The sequence below is a fragment of the Grampus griseus genome (assembly GCF_964374135.1).
Source record: "Grampus griseus genome assembly, chromosome: 14".
In the NCBI taxonomy this organism is placed as follows: Eukaryota; Metazoa; Chordata; class Mammalia; order Artiodactyla; family Delphinidae; genus Grampus; species Grampus griseus.
This window is the reverse complement of record NC_139008.1, coordinates 21,348,012-21,362,435: the sequence shown is the minus strand read 5'-3', so window position 1 is coordinate 21,362,435 and position 14,424 is coordinate 21,348,012. Positions and strand designations below refer to the sequence as shown.

The window sequence follows — 14,424 nt, the reverse complement described above, 5'->3', positions numbered from 1 at the left end:
CTTGCTGCTATGGTAACTTCCCTCTTTTCCTCTGTGTCTCTTGGCAAGGTCCCAAAGCTGGCCGGAGGCTCTACTCTGGTACAACACTGCCCTGGAGACAACTGACTGTGATGAAGGTGGGGAGTATGATGGGATGCACGATGAGCCCCGGTACCTGCTGCTGGCCAGGGAGGCAGAGATGCTGTTCACAGGCGGCTGCGGGCTGGAGAAGAACCCGCAGAGATCAGGTAGGGCCTGGCAGACCTGCCGCTGGGGTGGGACGGTGCTAGACAGTGAGAGACGTAATTCCTGTCTCGCTGGGAGTTACAACAACATGCAAGACTGAGTCTCTTCTTTCAGTTCTGGTTGGGAGAAAGATTTGTACTGGCCCTGTATTTTTGCCAGGCTGGATACCCATATAATGCTGGCTTAGAAGGGGGCTTTATGCAGTTGGTATGCAGACGAACATTTTTATATTTTAATAGTCAAATATTAGGAGTTTGGGAGGTTTGTTTTTAATTCACAAATTGAGCTGACATTTTCATAACATAAAATTCAACATTTTAAAGTGTAAAGTTCAGTGGGTTTTAGTATATTCACAGTATGATGCCATCATCAGCACTACCTAATTCCAGAACATTGCCATTACGCCAGAACGAAACCTGGTACCTGTTAGCAGCGACTTCCTATTTCCCCCTCCCTCCATCCCTGGCAACCACTAACCTACTTTTCATCTTTATAGATTTACTTATTCTGGTCATTTCATATAAATGGGATCGTATAATAGGTGACCTTTTGTGTCTTGGCTTCTTTCAAGGTTCATTCATGTTGTAGCATGTATCAGTACTTTATTCCTTTTTATTGCTGAATAATCTTCCATTGTATAGATACTACATTTTGTTTATACATTCATCAGTTGATTCACACTTTTATATATATATGAAATATATATATGTGTATTTATTTTTTAATTTTTTCATTTTGGGGCTGCATTGGGTCTTCGTTGCTGCATGCGGGCTTTCTCTAGTTACGATGAGCGGGGGCTACTCTTCCTTGCAGCGCGTGGGCTTCTCATTGCGGTGGCTTCTCTTGTTGCAGAGCACAGGCTCTAGGGACGCGGGCTTCAGTAGTTGCAGCACGCGGGCTCAGTAGTTGTGGTGTGCGGGCTCTAGGGTGCGTGGACTTCAGTAGTTGTGGCGTGCAGGCTCAGTAGTTGTGGCTCGCGGACTCTAGAGTGCAGGCTCGGTAGTTGTGCATGGGCTTAGTTGCTCCGCGGCATGTGGGATCTCCCCAGACCAGGGATTGAACCCGTGTCCCCTGCATTGGCAGGTGGATTCTTAACCACTGCACCACCAGGGAAGTCCCTATATGTATTTTTTTAAATAACATGATAGACATACTGAGCTCCTGATTTCACAGGTATAGGATGAGGCTAAGTTTAAAAGTTATTTTTTAAGGTGGTGTAACAAAATCAAGCAAATAATACTGCAACTCTACAATCCTTTATTTGAAACTTCTAAATCCAAAAAGCTCTGAAAACCAAGTGTTTTTATATGTTTTGCACAAATTCATTTGGTGGCAAAACCTGTCCAGAACTGACGTGAGGTTGTTCATAATTTTTATTTCTTATACTTTATCTTTTCTACTTTCATATGTTCCCAATTTGCCCTGTAAAAGCCCTCAGCCTGATTCTCATTGGCTCAGTTGGAATCACCTACCCATCCCTAAACCAATCACTGTGCTTATTGAGATGGCTCACTCTGATTGGCTGTGCCTAAATGTGGACCACTCCCTGTGGCCTGGTGGGGAATGAGAAAGTGCTTTGATTGGCCAGGCTTGAATCACATGCCCACCCAGAGCCCCAACCAGGTTATGTGGAGGGAGAGGCAAGAAAGGGTAACCTCAGGGCGATCTTCTAGAGAGGGGGTCGGGGACACTGGGTGGCAAAAATAACAGGTGCTTCACCCCTTCACTTTCTTTCAGGCGACTTGTACACCAAGGCAGCCGAGGCAGCAATGGAAGCCATGAAGGGCCGGCTGGCCAACCAGTACTACGAGAAAGCCGAGGAGGCCTGGGCACAGATGGAGGAATAGCTTGCTGGAAAAATCACTGCCAGCCAGTCGCAAGCTAAAGGGCTAGGAGTGGGGGAAAGAAAAAGACTTCTTTACTTATTTAGGGTTGTTTTGGGGCCGGAGGAGGCAAATATTTTTAGTGTGTTGTAAATCAACTTTTGTATTTTATTGTTGACTCTTGAAAATGTCTTTGCTACCAGTGGAGACACTGCAGCTGTCCCCTAGGGCAGCATTTTGGGGGAGGGGGATTGAAAAAGCAGCCTAATGAACCAACATATCTCTCTGAGGTTCTTCTTCTGTGTTTTGTTGTTGTTATTGTTGGTTTTTGTCATGAGATGTAAGAAAATGTATCTTTTCTCTCCTGGATGGAAAATACTAAGGCTTTGCTCATCAGCCTTTTCAGGCTGGGCTGAAATCTCAGGACCACAGAGCCTGTGTTTCCTGAGTAAGGATGCAATGGGGTACAGTAGAGCTGCACGTTAACTTTCCATGGGGCATGTAGTGTCGTGACTTAGTGCAAAGCCTTCTTAGAGCATTTGGAAGTGTGCTGGCGTTTTTTGGTGGATGTGAGACTGTACATCACCCAGGCCCCCTTCTACCATGGGAGAAGACCCGCACACTGTTTTATTTTGGGGGGGGGGGAATCTTAGTTCCCCAATCAGGAATTGAACCCCAGCCCTCAGCAGTGAAAGTGCCGTGTCCTAACCACTGGCCCGCCAGGGAATTCCCATGTTTTCTAATCTTTTAGTTTAATGTCCTTCCTGAAAATAAGCTTATTTTCTGGAATACAGCCAAATTCTATTCTGAAGCATGCTGTCTACAGTGGGCTTTACAAAACAGGTTTGGTTTTTATATGCACACTTTTACTACCTCTAACTCCTGCATCAGCTACTGTGCGCCTTTTCGGGTGCACCTCAGAGCTTTTACGTGTAAGGACAGTGGCTTGGAAAGTTGGAGCCTGTCCTCCAGGCGGACATGTGCCCTGCATTTCAGCGGCAGCATCCACAATATACTGAAGTACCCTTTGTACCGTATTCCTCCGTATTTTCTTAGCACCTGGTGTTCTTATGAAGAATCCGCTCCCCAACCCCTGTCCTTGGCATTTTCTGCTTGAAGCTTTTGGTGATTTTCTTCTTTTTTGCAGCAGGATGCTTTCAGCAGCGGTCCCTTGAGATTTGTCTAAGCTGTTGGAGAATGAAAGGGCAAGAACTATAAACACTCATTAATTCCAGTGGTTTCCCCAGGGCCAGGCTATGGCTCTCTGTATTTAATGAGCGTTCTCTTTAGAAGGAATTCAGATTTAACACCAGTTTGATTCCAGTTGGTGTTTCAAATAGCAAAGAAAACAGACTGCTTTGATCAACCCCAAGTGCTACTAAAGCAGCCTCTCTTCCTTTGTTTAAAAATGAAAACATAAAAAAAACAGAGCGTAACATACAAACCATTCTTTTTTTTTTTTTTTTTTTTTGGCCGCACCACTCGGCTTGTGGGAACTTAGTTCCCCGACCAGGGATTGAATCCGGTTCCTCCTGCAGTGGAAGCTCAGGGTCCTAACCACTGGGCCTCCAGGGAATTTCCATACAAACCATTCTTACCTGTTCATTAAGACAGGTGCTTTAGCATGTTAGTGTTAAGTACTGTGAAGTCATGACCCTGTGCATGCATTAGGTTCCAAAGTTCAGAGTGTGCCCTAAAGGAAAAATCAAGCAGAGTCAAAATTACCCTTGAAAAATCCTGTAGAGCACCTGTAAATGACAGTATCCCTGTTTTTGTATTTGGACTCATCACAACCAGTTTCCTTTAGAAGTTGGAACTGATCCCTTTTTCCGTTTGCACAGATCAAGTGGTTGGCTTGCCTTAAGTTGTTTGTGTGTTTTAAACCAGTGCATATAGTTAATTTGCATTTTAGAAGCAACTTTATTTTGACTTATCTCTTCAAAGGTGTCAAGCTTCATAAAATTCATGCTTTTGTTAGTTCAACCAGCCTCCTTGCTCTTTGAGATTTTATTATGCAAATCATTTATGTTCCCTGACTACCTGTCTCATTTCTTAGTTATATGTCAGTGCTTTCCTCTAACGCAGGTATCGGCAACTTTTTTGTAAAGGGCAAGTAGTAAATATTTTAGGCTTTGCGGGCCATATGGTCTCTGCTGCAACTACTTAGCCCAGCTGTTGTAGTGCAGAAACATCGGTGGCCGATACCTAAACGAATGAGCATGGCTGGCGTTCCAATAAAACTTTATTGACAAAACAGCCTGCCTGGGCTATAGTTTGCCAACCCCTGCTCTAATCCTGACTTAAGAGCTACTATATTAAACCCTGAGGGCAAGAGTCATCTCAATTTTTATTTTGGTCTCCAGTGCTTAAAAACAGTGCCTTAGCACAGAGTAGGCACTCAGTAAATTCATGAACAATGGAGAACCAGCCCTAGTCACAGCACTCACTCTTTGTGGCTCTGGTTCCTCCAACCGGTTAATGATTCCTTGTCTGGATTGGCTTGACCGGTCACCCCTGTAATTCCACCCACTCACATGGCCTTAATGTCAGGGCAGTCCCCTTCTGCAGGAGGCTGGGATAGCTAGGCAAATGCTTCTTTAAGGACCATTGAGAGCAAAATGAGCTGCAAAATACTGAGATCCTTCTGAGCCAGCAGAACTTACTCCACTTTAAAAAGCTAGTTCTGTGCCTTCTGAAGCTGGTTAGGGCATCTTCTTTTTCCACAAATGCTAGGCATGCCAAAAAAAAAAAAAAAGCAAAAAAACCCCAGGATATTCCAGCCCAACTGGGGAGCCATCAGAGACTCTTTTCAGGTGCAAGAAACAGGGGAAGGTCCAGGAGATTAGCAGAGTCGGGGATGTAATTTGCATCTTCAATCACAGATAGAGAATCCACGATTCTGAAAGGTAGACTCTTTCCAAGTACCCTGCTGGTTAGAGGCTAAGCTGGAGCTAGGATTTGAGAGCTGCTTTTATTTAGAGGATCCTGGGAATAAAATTTAAAGTTAAACTGCAGTGTAATGTCTCTTTCAGTTTTGCTGTAGGTTTAAAAAGAAAAAGAGCAGCCTTTATGGATGTAAGTAGGAAAAAATCCATAACCCCTGTGCACCTGGATATCCTTATCCCCTCCTCCTCACCTGAGGCCCTGTGGGAATTTATCATCAAATGCGACCTTGATGAACCAAGCCAGGTAAATTACTGTTGTTGCTGTTTTAGTGACTTCATTTCCTTTCGTCCCAGCACATTTGTCTGCAGTACTAGACATGTTTTACAAATCAAAAATGTTTACACGAGTATCTGCAGCTTGTGTGGGGGAAAGGAGACAAAATATGCATATTCTCTGCATTTGTGCCTGTTACTCACTTTTCTCATCTCTGAGGTACCCCTTTAACCTAGACAAGGTGGACACTGGGTGGACCCAGAGAAGTGGCTTGCATTATAGATTTATTTTTGCATATATATTGAGTTCCATTTTGCCTTTCCAAATAAAGTGGTTTCTTTCTTTCTGGCCTCAAATTCAAATGTCTCCTGGTGGGCTTCCCTGGTGGCGCAGTGGTTGAGAGTCCGCCTGCCGATGCAGGGGACACGGGTTCGTGCCCCGGTCTGGGAAGATCCCACGTGCCGCGGAGCGGCTGGGCCCGTGAGCCATGGCCGCTGAGCCTGCGCGTCCGGAGCCTGTGCTCCGCAATGGGAGAGGCCACAACAGTGAGAGGCTCGCGTACCGCAAAACAAAACAAAACAAATGTCTCCTGGTAACACATGAGTGAAGTAGCTGGGTGGAGGTGGGGTGAATTGGAGGGCTCAGCCCTACTTGAAAGAGGCAGCCCAGATTCAGCTCCAAATGGTTGTCCCCATGGGGAGTGTGGGCCCAGTGTTGCCCCATTTTCCAATTTTTCAAGCTGCTGAAAATTGGATTTTTTTATGCAAGGTTTCTTGATTTTTAACATTTCTAATAAATTCTTATAAAAAAAACTTCTAGATTTGGCACATACGTTTTCTGTTTGCTTTAAATAAAGGATGTGTACCTCTCGTTTTTCTTGGTTTTTCTCATCTATAAAACAATAATCTTTACCATTACATAGTTGTTATCAGTTTCAAAGAAAATGCATGTTAAAGATGCTTTGTGATCTAAAACTTAAGAAAATCTTCGTTACTGGTATGAGAATTTCTTTAAAAATTTTAATAATTTTTAGAAATTTGAACAATATACCATAACTACATGGTATATTGAACACATATTTAGGTGCATTTGCTCCGAAGTCTCCACTAAAATGACAGGAAAGAGATTTTCTTAATGGCATAAGCCCATGAGGGTGAAAAGGAAGAGTCATCAACAGTAACAAAATTTTGGATGCTGGAAAGCAGATAGACTGTGATTGAGTTAGCAGACCCAAGAAGGCTGGATCCTAGGTCAGCAGTAGGAAAATCTAAGAAGCCAGTTTTCATCATTGAAGACACCCCCACCCCTGCCAAAGGCTGAAGAATTGGCACAAGGAACCTCTGGAAGGGGGAGTGAAATGGGGCTAAAAATGTAGGTTCAGTTGAAAGACAAAGCATCAGACTTCTAGACCCACTCAGGTCCCCTGTGTAGCCAGCCAGCTGCCCCTCCATCACCCTGCAGAAGCCTAGGACACCAGGCACAGTAGAGAGTGAGGCTACTCTACTGAAAGGAAGGTTGGTGGAAGTTTCTGTATTGGCTGTAGAGTGTCCACCAGCCTTCTTTCCCCCTGTGCTCCCAGACACTGGCAGCTGACTTTGTCCCTCCTGGCGGAAGGCAGACAATTGAAGAAATTTCTTGGGAATCTGACTAGCCTAAAATAAAAGACTTAAGGTACTTCCCCCTAATGAAACAGGCTGGCCAGAGCACCTCACAAAAAAAGGCTCACCCACCAAGTCCCACCCACACCTACAGAAATTCCCAGATAACATATTAGAGCCCTGTTCTTAAACTTGAACAGGCACCCAAAGATCCATATGTAAGGAAGGCATTTCATATAACAGACAAATAGAACCAAGAGCAGACAGCATCTGGGAGGAAACAATATGCCTGGAGAAGAAAACTTCAAGTAATAAAAAACTATCAATATCCTAAGATAAAATAACGTGTCCATGAAAAAAGGATCAAGATGCGATTCTAAGAATTCACACAGTTTTCCCAGCACCACTTATTGAAGAGGCTGTCTTTTCTCCAGTGTATATTCTTAACTCCTTTATCAAAGATAAGGTGACCATATGTGCATGGGTTCATTTCTGGGCTTTCTATCCTGTTCCATTGATTTATATTTCTGTTTTTGTGCCAGTACCATACTGTCTTGATTACTGTAGCTTTGTAGTATAGTCTGAAGTCAGGGAGCCTGATTCATCCAGCTCTATTTTTCTTTCTCAAGATTGCTTTGGCTATTCGGGGTCTTTTTGTGTTTCCATACAAATTGTAAAATTTTTTGTTCTAGTTCTGTGAAAAATGCCATTGGTAATTTGATAGGGATTGCATTGAATCTGTAGATTGCTTTGGGTAGTATAGTCATTTTCACAATGTTGATTCTTCCAATCCAAGAACATGGTATATCTCTCCACCTGTTTGTATCGTCTTTAATTTCTTTCATCAGTGTCTTATAGTTTTCTGCATACAGGTCTTGCTAGAGTCTGTCATACAGAGTGAAGTAAGTCAGAAAGAGAAAACAAATACCGTATGCTAATGCACATATATGGAATCTAAAAAAAACGGTTCTGATGAACCTAGAGGCAGGACAAGAATAAAGACACAGACATAGAGAATGGACTTGAGGACATGGGGAGGGGGAAGGGTATGCTGGGACAAAGTGAGAGAGTGGCATGGACATATATACACTACCAAATGTAAAATAGCTAGTGGGAAGCAGCCACATAGTACAGGGAGATCAGCTTGGTGCTTTGTGTCCCCCTAGAGGTGTGGCTTAGGGAGGGTGAGAGGGAGACACAAGAGGGAGGGGATATGGGGATATATATATACGTATAGCTGATTCACTTTGTTATACAGCAGAAACTAACACACCATTGTAAAGCAATTATAAAGATTTTTTTTAAAAAAAATCACACAGCAAAGAGCTCTTGTAAATCGAATATACCCTTACAAAAATGAGTAACTTAATAGAAGGGTTGGAAAATGAAGTTGAGGAAGTCTCCCAGGAAGTGGAACAAAAGAACAAAAAAGCTAAAGAATAGGAGAGGAAATTCTAGGAGCTAGAGGAGCACGCACTCTGGGCTGTACAACTGTTCCACGATGGAACCATTATCATTGTTACCATTTTTGCTTTGTGGAGAAATTAGCTAAGAACAGCCTAAGATTATGTATGTGTAGTTTTTAATGGTCTTTCCTTGGCTTTTTAAAATTTAGAACCAGAATTCTACGATCCTAGTTTCAAAGTCAAAATTTTCATATAGCCTTTTACTAGAAAGTAAGCGTGCATGTAGCTATAGATAACATTTTTACTGAATTATATTTAGCATATAGATTAAAATGTAAAGAAGTGTAACTCAGTCCTACCAGTATGCAAATCATTTAGAAGTAAGCAAATGCTTTCATTGTAATACAATGAAGGTTCCAGAAAGGTTTGCTTTCTTTTCTCCTACCTTGACATACTTATCAGTATTTAAGATCACCAAAAGGAATTCATAAGTCTGGTTAGGACTGAGTTTGTTTCTTTTTCCTTTTATGAGCCGTTTGAGGTATCCATTTGTTTTTCTTCCTACATATATTTCTTTCTGATTCATGAACAATTTTAGTTTTTCCAATTATAAAGGAAATTAGTTCCAAAGAATTAGAGCTCTTAATACTAAGTAGTATCTATTGGAAAAAAATAAATGTAGTAGTCTTAATTAAAATAAAAGAAAAAAATGTTTTGTAAGTCTAGGAGCCTAACTTAAAACAGAGTTAGAGAAAGTAGAGGGGAGAGAATCTTTTTTTTTTTTTTGCGCAGCATGCAGGGGTCTTAGTTCCCCTAGCAGGGATCAAACCCATGCCCCCTGCAATGGAAGTGCAGAGTCTTAACCACTGGACCGCCGGGAAGTTCCCCAAGAGAGTCTTTAAAAAATGTTGAGAACATTTCTTGGGACTGAAAGATGTGTGTCTGCAGAACAATAGGGCCCATTAAGTATCTAGCACAACTGATAAAATTAGAGCTATGCCAAGATTCATCTTCATGAAATTTCAGAACATTGAGGACAGGGAAAAGATCCCGGAAGCTTTCAGAGGGAAAGAACAAGTTTCATACAAATAACTGAGAATCAGAATAATATCAGACAACTCAACAGTAACACTGGAAGTTGGAAGCTGATGGCTTCTGAATTCTGGGGAAAATACACTTTAACCTAGAATCATATGCCCAAACTATTAATGAAGCATAAGGGTGAAATAAAGACAATTTCAGACATGTAAATTCTCAAGAAAGTAACCTCTCAAATACTGTTCCTCCGGAAGCCACTGGAAGAGTTGCTCTATCAAAGGAAGGCCAGTGTTGGGGGAATAACAAGAAATGTGTGAGGTCCAGCATAAGAGTGAGGAAAAGTCAGTGCCCAGGTGAGGGTGAAGGGCCATCTCAACATGGTGGTCTTACCATAAACCTAGAGTCTAGGGCCCCTGTCAGGATGCTGTGGGAGACACGTCTTCAAAAAGTTGAAGCGATAGAACACCTCATGTGTCTGTGTGGCAAGGATGGACAGTTTGAAGTTGAATTAGGGATGAATTCATAGAAAGTAGGTACATGTTTTTAAAGGTAATTATTAAGTAAAGAATAAGGTAAAAATACTTTCCAGAAAAGGAAAAATAATCATAGTTGAGTACATAGCTAAGCTCAAACTTAGTGAGTAGCATTTACTAATTATTGTTCAAATGAAATTACAAGACAACACTTTTAGGAGGGTTGAGGTGTTTGTGATGGCAGAGGTGGGATGATTAAGGTTAAATTCTTATCTTCCTTAGCAGGAAGTCAATAGGAAAGGCCTAAAGTTGAAAGAGAGAGAGAGAGAGAGAGGGAGGGAGGGAGGGAGGAAACAAAAAAAGCAGCAATATGTTGTTTAGACATATGGAGAGAAACACAAGAAGGATCGGCTAAAAGTTGAAAGTGGTTGCCTGGAGTGGAAGGAGTAGGCGTACTGTTTATTTTGATAACAAGCCTTGTAGAATTGATATACACATGAAGAACTTTGATAATATTATCAAAGTAAGAATTTTATTTATTATTACTTTGTATACACGTTTATTTTTCAGCATTTAATTTTTCACTTGCGTATGTCTTAGCTCCTCAGTGAGATGGTAAGATCCATAACGAGAGGGCCATGTTTTATACTACTTTGAGTCTTACATAGAATCAAGCAAACTGTCTTTCCTTTAGTAGATTTGATGCTTCCTTCATTGCAGCTCATCCCGATGCGAATGGTGTCATGGTCCAATGTTCCGTGAAGGTTTTCACATCATCCGATCCTGCGATATTTTTGGAGTAACACAGCCTCCTGTTACATTTTATGTCTGGTCCTCTTCCTGCCAGGCTCCTAGAAAATTGGTACAATCTCTCAGTTATCTTGACCTCCATCTCATAAAGCCTGACTCCATAGGCTAGTGCCAGCATTCGCTAGGCTTTCAGTGATAGCCTGTGGTGGTTCTAGACGTCAACTTGGCTAAGCTGAACCTCATTTTCAAGAATTCCCTTGCCAGTATGTCCAGCTAGAGAAGAAACCGCAAGAGAAATTTGCAGGGGGCAAATTGGTAGGAGGCTCTGTTTCCTCTCTAGAGATTGACAGCTTGCAGAGCTCAAAGTAAGAATTTTAAATGTTTACTAAGCTAAAAATACTAAATTAAATTTGCTAAGTTAAAAATTCATTATGGTAATTCATAGATTGAGCATCTGCTACTATGCTTTGTTGAATCTCAGACACCACTGATGTTAAGATGCACCGTTATTTTCTGTATTAATAAGAAAAAAACCACTGAAAATAAACTGTATGCCATCGATCATAAGATGCAGGTCAATTTTAGAGATATTAAAATGTGGAAAAAAATGTCTTAGAAATAATGATATAGGGCATGCCAGACATTGGGCTGGACGTACACAGTCACCTTCTAACCCTGCAACAAACCTCAGTATTATTGTGACCATTTTACAGATGAGAAAAATGAGGCTTAAAGGTATCCCATAGCGAAAGTATTTGATAAGAATGTTTTTATTCATCAAGAAGGAAGGGTGGAGGTTTGAAGCTCAAACACCATCATAGTTTCAACATAAATGATGCCAACTGTGGCTGCTGCTGCATTATTCCCATGATCCTCCAGCACAGGACACAGGAGTGTGTTTGAACAGCTGAAACTTAAAGGTATCGAAGGAAGGGTGACAGCAGTAGTGGAGCCTTCAGCTTAACTTGACTCAACACAGGAGATCTCACTCAGGTCTGTCCATTTCTGTGGACTTTTAAGTGGTCAAGGTGTAAGATGACTGCATGTGGCCCACCAGGGAGGGTCCTAGTTCACTCCAGGGTCCCAGTTCTCCTTCTAATTAAGCGTTTGTTCCTGACAGAAGTGGCCTGGTCACCTTGTTGAGGGGGTGTGCTCTGCAAAAGCAACTAAACTGTCTCTGCAAAAACAAGGTTCCTTTTGGGGAGGCCTAGGTGATCAGGGGGTTTCCTTGGTTGCAGGTAACAGAAATTAACGCTAGCCAACATCAGCGAAGAAGCAATTTTTTTGAGAAGGAGGTAGTTTATATACTAGAAGGTAAAAGGGAAATAGGCCTCAGAAAGGGCGGTCCCAGGGCAAATGTGGGGATCTAGCAGAAGATAAGAGTCTGGAAGTTTCCTTCCCAGCCCCACCAGTGAGCTAAAAATCCTTGTATCTGGTGTCCAGATTCAGATTTCCAGGATAAAGCCTCCGAGTGGCCTAATTTGGATCTTGTGCCTGCCCACTCCGTACTTAGATTGACAGTTCCTTGAAGACCACAGGGGGGTTGTGGTGGGGTGGGGAGGGATAAACTGGGAGACTGGGATTGACACATACACACTACTATACATAAAATAGATCACTAATAAGAACGTACTGTATAGCACAGGGAACTCTACTCAATACTCTGTAATGACCTATATAGGAAAAGAATCTAAAAAAGAGTGGATATATGTATTTATAACTGATTCACTTTGCTGTACAGCAGAAGCTAACACAACATTGACAACCAGCTATACTCCAATAAAAATTTAAAAAAAAAAAAAACGACAGGGAGGAGTGTTTCCTCAAAGGAAAATCAGCATTGGAACCAGAAAAGTGGGGGATGGATTCTGGGAAGACAAAAACAACAAATTCCCACTCAGAGAGTATTCCCTTTGGGGAGGAAGAGGAAAAGGGCCCTGAAGATTAGAGGCAAGTGTTAAGGAAAACTTTTCAAATGGTTTTTTTGCAAGCCTATGCCAAAATTTTATTATAGCCTTCCTGCCAGTGTAACTCCTCATGGAGGCTAGTTCACAGATCCACACTTGGTAGGGACATTTTTAAAAAATTACCTTTTATTACAGTATCACCTACATAGAGTAAACTGTACAATCTTAAGTGTAGAGCTTGCTGAATTTTAGAACATTTGCAGAACTCTAGAAAGCTCCCTCAGCCCCACTCCCCACCCCCAACAAGGGTGACCATTCTTCTGACCTCTATTTTGGTAGGACGAGAGAATGATTAAATCATCATTGTTAGATGAGGGAGAGAGAGGGAGAGAGAGAGAGGGAGAGAGAGAGAGAGAGAGAGAGGGAACGTTCCATTAAAGTTCACTACTCTCTTGACTGACAAACAACAGGCAGCTGGTTGATGGGTAGAAAACAAGCTTCCCAGTATAAATCTTAATGCTAGTAAATTTCATAAGAAAAATCGTTAAGCATCTTATCAGGAATGTTAATTTCTTTCCAGAAGGAGATTCATGCAGTGCAGTTTGGTCTCAGACCGGGTTTGGGGTGATTTTCCTTTTGCAGGGGCAAGGGAGCGAAGATTGGAGGGGTTCCAGGACAGAGCCCCCAGGGGGTCCATCCCCACTGCCCACAGCTGAGGGGTTATGATCTGGAGACAAACACCCTTCACCTGACAGCCTCTAGATTGAGGGTGGGTGACAGGGGCAGTGTTTGATCTGTGGTGCTTGTCCTTCCCCACTCCACCTCAAGGGACAGAGCAGACATGCCAAGGGACAGTCAGGGTTTCAGCCCTTCCCTCTCTCCTTTTACATAAAGCTGCTGGGAACCAGTGAGTCCAGGAGTTCTGGTGCAACATTCTGCTTCTCCTGCTTATTAGTTTCACATCTGATTTTCATAAGCCAGCTATGTAATGGGACTGCAGGTCTGCAAGAAATGCCCAAAAGGGGGCCCTGGGCTCTGTCTTCCAGGATCAGCCTGCATCCCTGTTAAGCATTCTGGTAGGGACAGACCTGAATTGCTGCAAATGTTCTGGCAGAAATACCTTTAGCTCTGTTTGAGCCCTTACCACGCAAGGATAGTTCATTTGTTACAGCTACCAGGTAACCCTATCTTTAGCAGAAAAGAGGAATTTATTACAATGATAAAGGGATGTCTCCAAGAATGTGAATTCCACTGGGCCCCGGGAAGAGTCTTGAGTTGGGAGCCACAAAACCATCAGAATTTCTCTATGACTTTCTGCTCTTCTTCTCATGTTATCATTATTTTTCTCTACTTCTCCAGTCCATCTCACAGAATATGGCCACCCCAAATCCCACGTTCTCCCTAGTTCCAGTCAGTCAATCTCAGAGACTAACTCCAACACTTAACACAGTGAAAATAACAAACCAGGAACTCACCATGTCTCAGTTCAGATTCTCAAAAGAGAATCTGATTGGTCCAACCTCTGTCCTATGTTTACTATAGAGCCCACTGGCCATGGTTTGGGGATGGTGGCTACCCAGAGGGTGGACCCACCCTCTGGGCTGGTCAGGCAATTCCTAGAAAAGTGGGATTAGGCTGAGATTCCAGCAATTATTTTCCACCATGGGGATATTTCCTTTCGGAAAACTCGCCACATAACTCACAAACACAGTGCCTCTTGGTACTGAAACACCGTGAGTAGATCAGTGCTTCTATTGATCTCAAGAACTATAGATCCCCCAACAATGCCTGGCCTAGAGAGATGGCTGCTTCTGTATTTTTTAAAGATTTCTTTAAAAGTAACAAACTCTCCCAGTACAATGAAGTCTTTGCATATCAATACTTATTTTAAAGGTAGCTGGAGAAAAAAAATGGGTTAAGGAGGAACTGCAGAGGAGGAATATGGAATGCCCAAATATCAAGGTGTCTGCCAACTGGATATTAACCAGAAACTAGAATATAACAACTTAATATAAACAACTTAAATGTCCATATTCATAGTATGG

General features: G+C 42.3%; 1 protein-coding gene across 1 annotated transcript in view; it reads left to right on the top strand.

The window, feature by feature from the left end:
* EEF2K (eukaryotic elongation factor 2 kinase) overlaps positions 1 to 6,078 on the top strand; it is a 63,030-nt gene extending 56,952 nt beyond the window's left edge. The window contains exons 17-18 of the mRNA XM_082671494.1: positions 49 to 227; positions 1,963 to 6,078. Of these exons, the coding sequence (XP_082527620.1) occupies positions 49 to 227; positions 1,963 to 2,072 (289 nt within the window). The 3' untranslated portion in view covers positions 2,073 to 6,078. The remainder of the gene's footprint in view (positions 1 to 48; positions 228 to 1,962) is intronic.
* Positions 6,079 to 14,424: the final 8,346 nt, after the last annotated feature.